Raw genomic sequence first — 8,033 nt, forward strand, 5'->3', positions numbered from 1 at the left:
GCGGCCGGAGCGCAGCAGCCGGGGCGGCGGCGGAGCGGCTGGAAAAACGGGGCTGAAGCCGATGTTGCTCAGCGGCAATCACAAGCCGCGGGAACCGTTTCGGGCACCATGGAGACCCGCTGCGGCTTCTGGGGCTGTGCTGGGGAACGAGTCTTGCTCTCTCAGCTCCTCACAGCGCTGGAGCCTGCTGGGGTGGGGGGGTGATGCCAAGCACAGAAAGGTATGGCAGGAGATCAAGCTTGGTCATGTTACTCTTCATGTTAGGATTCGAACACTGTCACAGTTCTCCACTGAAACTTTGTTTGTGAAATGGCAGAGGGGTTACTAGACTGTCTGCTAGGAGAGAAGTATGAGAGACTTGGCACAGAAAAAAAAGGGATATTAAATATATGTATGCATAAACATCAGTAAGTAGAAGAAACAGAATCAGATACTAATACCTCTTGTCCCAGTGCATATTCCATTAGTTTACGGGATGTTTTTCTAGGAAGAATGTCAACCCTCGCTCTCTCTCCTTCTTCCTGTCTCCCCAAATCAGCAGTATTACAAAACAGGGAGTCTGCTTCATTTGAAATGAAAACATTCCACTCAATCTCATACGCTCGAGGTCTCTCCTGGTCAGTCTCCTGCTTTACTGCCTAACTGCAGCCTACTTTTGTTTCAAACAGAAAAAAGTACCAATAAAATTGTACTGATACTTATCTCGGAAAACCATCCTTTATTCTTTAAGATAATTACTACTTAGTACATGGTACTTTTTCTGTTAAGCATTGATAGACAGATGAACAGAATATTACTGCATATACTTCTAAATTCCATGAATATACACTACTGAACCTATTGGTTCACCTAAGACTCCCTTCCTGATGTTTTCGCTATCAGAAAACTCTCCAATGAACCATCCTAGTGACTTAGGACCATGGCCCATGCCTTCAGAAAACATTTAAACATGAAGTCACACAAACTCAAATCCCTCAACAGGAAAAGCGTATTCCTTCACTTGCTTTCCAACAGAGAGGTAACACGTGATACATTTAACTCAGAAGCTGGCCTTTGGCAGGGGCCAGCATTATATGTTCAAGAAAAATTCTAATAATTTAGGGCAAATATAAGGAACAACCACCTAGGAGTATAACAACAACTTCTGGCAACCTAAAATCTTGAGCCTTCACAAGTCAGAGGTTGCCACTGGACACTATTGTGTTTAAAAGCCCCCAACAGACCAACCCCTCATGAATTCTCCAAGCATTTTTGTACTTTCTGGTTTTCTCATCATCCTGTAGCAATGAGTTCCATGATGTCTCCTTTTTTTGTTTTAACTTACTGTCTGATAACGAAAAATTAAAAAAAAAGGGCACCTACTGATATAATGAAAAACAGTGAGTAACTGTTCCCTGTTCTATTTCTCCAGGACACTCAAAATGGTATGGATATCTACCACAACCTCTTACTCCTCAGCCAGCTGTTTTCCAGGAGGAAAACAATGTCTTCCTCCTATCTAGTGCCTCCTCACATCTAAGCTATTCCACGTCTCTACTGGTCTGGTTGTCTGCTATTTGCCTTTTCCAATTCTACTATTATCTGTCTGAACTTATAAACTGATGTAATGAGATTTTCTGTTTTGTTCTTCACAGACTTCATGACGATACCTAACACCCTGTTTGCCTTCTTGACAGTCATGGAGCCAGAATGCTGTCTGCAGCAAACTGTGAAGTCTTTTTTGGTGGCAAAGCTAGCTGAGTCCAGCATTGTATTACGTAGAGCTAGGGTTGTTTCCCACTCTCCAGCATTCTTTTGCACCTATTGGCACAAAGTCATCTAAATATTTTATCAGTCACTCCCTCCTCTATGAGACCTTCGTGTGATTCCCAGCTATTCATTTTAGACAGATAATTCTGTATTAGCAGAAATGTCGTTACTTGACTATTCACTGCTTCCCCAGATCAGAAAACCCTGTAAGACTCCATCAGTAACCTCCTTCTCTGTGGAGTCTAACCATTCATTCTTATTTTTCCTTCTGTCTTTTAATGAGCAATTAGTCTGTGAGAAGAGTGTCTTTAAGACTTCTCAGTGAAGACTCTTGTTAACAGCACTTTGAAAAGCCAAGTATGTTGTATTAACCAGCATTTTCACTGACTCCTTCAAAGAACTTTCTAATAGACTTGTGAGGCATTGCTTCCCTTTGTAAAATGAAAATAAACTTCTTCATCTCTTCCTTATTGTATCACACATTTCCATTTACCCACTAATCTGGTCTTTACTAGAATTTCTGCCAAAGAACTTCCTTCTGCTTCAAGGACTTTTTAAATAATATATGTCATATGTGCCAAATTTCATTCCTCTCCAGTTAGTAACTCAGCAATGTCTTACTTGTGTTATTTTAAAGTCTTGAGTGAATACCATATGGTCACAATGTTTATCATTTCTCTTATTAATGTGTTCTAATGTCTTTTATTGAAGCTGTGGTTCACCAGTAAAGCAAATCCAGTGCTAGGGATACGAACACCAGACCATAAACATTACAGCCATATGAATGCCAGTTCAAATGCGTTCAGAGAATTTTGTCTGGTTGGTTTTGCACTGGCAGTCTCTATGTTGTATTACCTATCATTTGTCTTTTAACACCCTGCATAAAACCAGCATAAAGTCCAAGTTAAGCATGCTTACTAAATCAACAGAAATGCATTCACCTCCCCACATTTGAACCAGATGAAACTTGTACTGATGGATGATCTGCTAGCGTGCATTGATGACGGTGGAACATCAGCCTCACACTTCATTTGGAGATTAATTTCCTTATAAGATATGCCTAAAAAGCTCAAACCTCCATTTTACATGGGTTCCAAAGGGATTACATAAATTCATGGGAGAACGCTCATCAGGACTCATTGCAGATCACTGGAATCTGCTACCATATAATGTTGAAGTGTCTCTGTATGCTAGCCCTAGTTTATTCTTCTTTAGGCATGTGGTAATGGTTGCAGATGGATCCAGACACTAAGCAAGAGAGACTTAATTTGATCTACTACCACCATTCCCATGTGGTCATTAAGTCTTACTTGTCCCAAAAAATCCTTTTTACTCCAAAAGGCTATTCCAGTCTCACTATTCCAAAACTTCTTCATATCTCATCTCCCAGTTATTCCCCATCTGCCTCCACATCAGAATACGTAAGAACTTCCTGTGAACAACAGACCATGTTCTCTGTTACCTTAGAGTTCTCTCCAAGAAGCAAAGCTTAGTGGGAAAAGAGAGATCAAAGAGACCGAGGACAAGTGTAAGGAGTTAATTTGCAAAGGCCAGGACAAGCGAGGCAGTGAGGAGCCCTGTGTACTCGTCAAAATCCCCTGCTTTCTAGTCCTCCATGCCTCGGACAGCCGTGGGAACACATAGTAATTCCAAGACCAAATTCTTCTGGATCCCCAAAATATATATACATTTTTTATGTATCTACACACAGAATTAAGGCAACATTCACATGAATACAGATAAGCAAAACACTTGAAAGTGGAATCAAAGACTGAGAGGTTATTGATTAGCAACATACTAGCTCCTGATGTTTCTGGTAGGAGGAGAAAAACCTAACTTGAAGTATCTTCGTTTGGGATGGGGTTTTTTGTTGTTGTTTTTGTTTTTTAAAGAAACCTGTGGTCTTTCAAATTTGTCATTGCAAATCTTTTGTCCTTTTCTCTTTACACAGAAGAAACTACCTCACAGTAGAATGCCATGTAGTCACGCCTACTGAATATACACACAGTCATACCGCTGTTGGAATGAACTGCACTTACCAGAATAGAGCACATACTTACAAATGTCTTCATAGGCTACAAATGCCTTTCTATATAACACCAAACCCCAAATATTTGAAAGTTTAGAAATCCAGACCTAAGGTTGTCCTGAGGCACTGTAGCACTGTCCTTGCATCAACATCCTAGGAGGGAAAGATATCACTTCACACACACACACACACACACACACACACGCACGCATATTATATCCATCTTGAAAGAGTTCATTCCAACGTGGTAAGAAAAGGGAAAAACGTTTTACACTGTTTCATCTCTGTTTCCTGGAATTCCAGGTGTCTCAAATGTGATGATTAGGCAAATGAATACAAATACAAACACAGAATCTTATACAATATATCCATACTGTATCTACCCAGTTACTAAGACTGCAATGCAAAGACACCATCTTCTAGAACAGGAACAGTTAGACCCCACAAAACATCAAAGACAACCTAGTTCAGAAAAACAGGCAGTATCTTGCCCTACAGTTTATCTCAACATTAATCATCAGGCCACTAGCTTTGAGGTGTGCTTTGCTACAGTAATTATTGAAAATCCTATGGGTTGGAAGTATCTGTAGCGTAGCACACTATGCTTCTATGCTGTTCCTTGGCACCATGATCATTAACCAAGTTACCAAAAGGGATAAATAAATGAATCACTAATAGGATATAAGTGTGCATTTATATACATTTGTTATGAGTTTGAGGTGCAGGGGGAGAAAATAAGAGATAAATCTGTTTAAGAAAAATCATTTAGCAAGCAGAACCTACAGAAAGCCTGGACCATTCAAATGGCCTGTGGGGTCACTACAGTCTAGGGGACAGAAGAAAATATGACAAATCATTGATTCACAGTAAGTTATTATTTTTGAAAGCTATTTTTTGAGAAAATAAGCTATCACCCAAATGCCCTCAAAACAAATCTCTTCTGTATGCCAGGTTTTAAAAAAAGAAAGTCTTATTCAAAGATTTTCCCTACTTTTACTTCTCTCCAGAAAGAACAAGAAAAAGTCATAACAGAGCTGTTTCTCAACTTTTACCTGCCTGTTTGATGATGGGAGGGAAGACGGGACACACACAAACTCCTGAAGGGAGAATGCTTAAAGAAAAACAGCCAAGCAAAAAATCTCAGGTAACTAATATCAGGTCTTACAACTTAACTGAGCACAGAATCCAATAGAGGAATGACATACAGACCTGCTCCTCAAAATAACATATATAATTCAGTGGCCTTTCAGAAGTGATCACCACTGTCAGATACCATCTCTTCATTTTCATTTTATAGAAATTTCAAAAATACATTTAACAGAATGTGCCACTTTTAGGTCACTGACTATCTCCTTTCATCTATTTCAGACCTCTCTATGACCTGGAATAAGTTTTGCTTTGTGCTCTGGTGGGATCAAGAGCAAAGGAATGATACACAGTTCAAGAGAAACAAATTCATTTTAATATGGTACCCTACTGTTTCAGTTGTTAGCAAAACAGTATCAGGGAACCTTTCACTACCACTGACATGGTGAATCAATAAAATTACCATGGCACTAATGAAATGCACCTACTTTCATAGTCAAACCAAAAAAAAAAATACTGATCACAGTTAATTGTTATTATTCTCTCTAGACATTTTGATTATAGTCCTCAGAAACATCACTGGAACTTTATTGCTACATAGAGAAACTGCTTCAAATTAGAGAAGAATTTATCCATTAACACAGAAAAAGTTGTAATTACATCCCAAGTTCAGGAAGGTACTTGCAACATACGTAATTTTAAAGAAACATAGAAAATTCAATCTACAAACTGAATACAGTCTGCAATAACTCATTTTCAGCCTTGGTAAGCATGTGTGATTATCACCAATTGAAGAATGTATTGTAAGTATTCATACCTGAAAGAATTTACTGCATCTTCCTCAACGGGATCGATCAGATGTTCTGATAAGAAACCAGTCACTTGCAACACGGAATGTGCACGATAAAATAAATTATCAAAAGGGACACATTCCTCAGAACTCATGGGAACACGTTGGGAAGCATGCCAACAGTACGTTCTGTACTTTTTGAGTCAGAATTATGGAGCCAAATAAAATGTAAACTTACTTTTTTTCTGATCCATTTTTTGTGACACAGATGGCCGGGTAGGACTTAATACTGGCAGAGTGGTCATCCTCTCTGCGTCGTTAAAGGATGCATGTGTAGACCACAAAGTCGCCTCCTCTGCAGTGGCAAACAGCTGGGTGCTGTCTTCAGAGCCCTCTGCCAAAGCAGCATCATATGTAGGGCGAGGATTGAGCACTGTGGCTTGAGTTGCAAGAGGAAATGAATTTTCCTGGAAAGTGTCTCTAAATATATTTGAGTTCTTGTTCATTTGGTCAATGTGGGGTAAAGGCGTGGTGGTCCAGGAAGAGGGCTGTGTGCTGAGATCCATTGTGGGATCAGTCTTGGAACTGTTTTCAAACATGTTTGGCAAAAGAACATCAGATGTTTCAATGCCACCGTTAACTGTGAGGCCCTCACTTCCATTTGAATAAAAGCATGTTTTTTCTAACACCCCTGGAAGAAAGGAAAAGAAGCACCAAAATTACCATCATCCGGAACGACAAGTGTTACCAATTTGTTTTGGAAGCTTAATAATAACTATAATGGCACAGATGAAAAAAGTAGTATTTATTTCAAAGTTAAAATTAAATAGAACTAAAGTTAAGAATTTCATGTAGCAACAAAGTAACAGTAACACATCAAAACAAAAGCTATGATTACTATAGGATAAATAAAGAAACATACAAATAAAGAAACAAATAAACACTTCCATGAACTAAAAATGTTTCAAACTTACTTGTAGTAGGTCACTGAACTCTTAGGTGTTTATAACTATAGAGTGTAATTTCAGGGAGCTCCAACATGCATTCATTCTATCATAGTGTTAACAAGATTGGTAATACTGTTTTTTTTCTCTTTTTAAATTGCATCACCTCTTGTTTTCATAGTACCACCATCTTCGGAAAGCTAATTCTGAAGCTTCAAGGGAACCAATACATTTTTAATATATTTTATATTCACTAACTTTTAAAATTGAAAGACGTATTGTTTTCTCTATATAGGATTACGTAATTTAACTACTGCTGCTAAATACAGGTCCATGAGTTCTTTCTCATTCTTCTCTGATACTGTATTTTAAATATATAGTTGTATCCAAAATTTTAGGCACTTGCTGTATTTTTATTTTTGTTCATTTATTATATCATAGACAAAAAGACACATTGCTTATTTGTATGTGTTGGAACAGTTGCAAGTAATTATAGTTCACAAATCAAAAGAGCTGCATAACACTAAGGAGATGCAGCCCATAAGCATCAGGGAATTCAAACTAAATAGTAAGAGAATCTATTTTTAACCTGTGACTATTACTGAAATATTTCATAGAATAGAATAGAATAGAATAGAATATGGGTTGGAAGAACCTCTAAAGGTCATCTAGTCCAACCCCCCTGCCGTGAGCAGGGACATTCAACTAGATCAGGTTGCTCAGAGCCCCGTCCAGCCTGACACTGAAGGCTGCTGCTGTTTTAAGTGGAGATGTGAGAAGGGGCATGAGAGTTACCTGGATAGCAGCATGAGCCTTTTTTCCCTCCAGCGAAGTACAGGCAGAATTTGGTTCAGTCCTGAGCATTCAATAACCTTCTTCTGTTCATAGACACTCATGGATGTGACTCAGATTCTGACAGATAAACACTCCCAAGGGTGCCCTAGCACTCAGTGCCTTCATCCCCAAGGAAACAGATGCCAGTCGGCCCAGGCTCACAAGCAAGAACCCAAGACTACGTTTGTTTTCAGCGTTGCCCAATCCACCAGAAGTTGATTGAGCAACAGCTATAATATAAAAATTTAGGTCAGTAACTGGAATAGAAGGAAAAATAAAACTCAAAAAGAAACCCACACACAGCAAAGATAACGTAACAAATTCATTTATTGACTTCAGTGGCAAAAAACTGTGAGGTGGCACTGCACGTTTCTACCTTGCTGCTTGCGCATGTGTTTGGATCTGGTGGCAAGATTTCTGTTCTTTTTCGATTATAATTTTTAAGCTCATAGGAAAACACACAAAAATAACACTGGAGTTTAAAAAAAGACATTAAACACCAGTCCATGGATTGTTTGTCCATTTCTTCTCAAAAACCTAGCAAATGGGAAAGCAGAAAGACCTGAACCAGGAACTCCACCCCCCCCCCCCTCAGCAAGCA

The 8,033-nt window shown here is 38.9% G+C and overlaps 1 protein-coding gene across 1 annotated transcript in view; it reads right to left on the bottom strand.

Annotated features, from left to right (window-relative positions):
• The window catches only part of CORIN (corin, serine peptidase), a 148,037-nt gene that overhangs the window by 127,545 nt on the left and 12,459 nt on the right, over positions 1-8,033 (bottom strand). The window contains exon 3 of the mRNA XM_019473206.1: positions 5,893-6,345. Coding sequence (XP_019328751.1) covers positions 5,893-6,345 — 453 coding nt within the window. The remainder of the gene's footprint in view (positions 1-5,892; positions 6,346-8,033) is intronic.

The sequence above is a fragment of the Aptenodytes forsteri genome, unplaced genomic scaffold (genome assembly GCF_000699145.1).
Source record: "Aptenodytes forsteri isolate BGI_AS27 unplaced genomic scaffold, ASM69914v1 Scaffold102, whole genome shotgun sequence".
NCBI lineage: Eukaryota > Metazoa > Chordata > Aves > Sphenisciformes > Spheniscidae > Aptenodytes > Aptenodytes forsteri.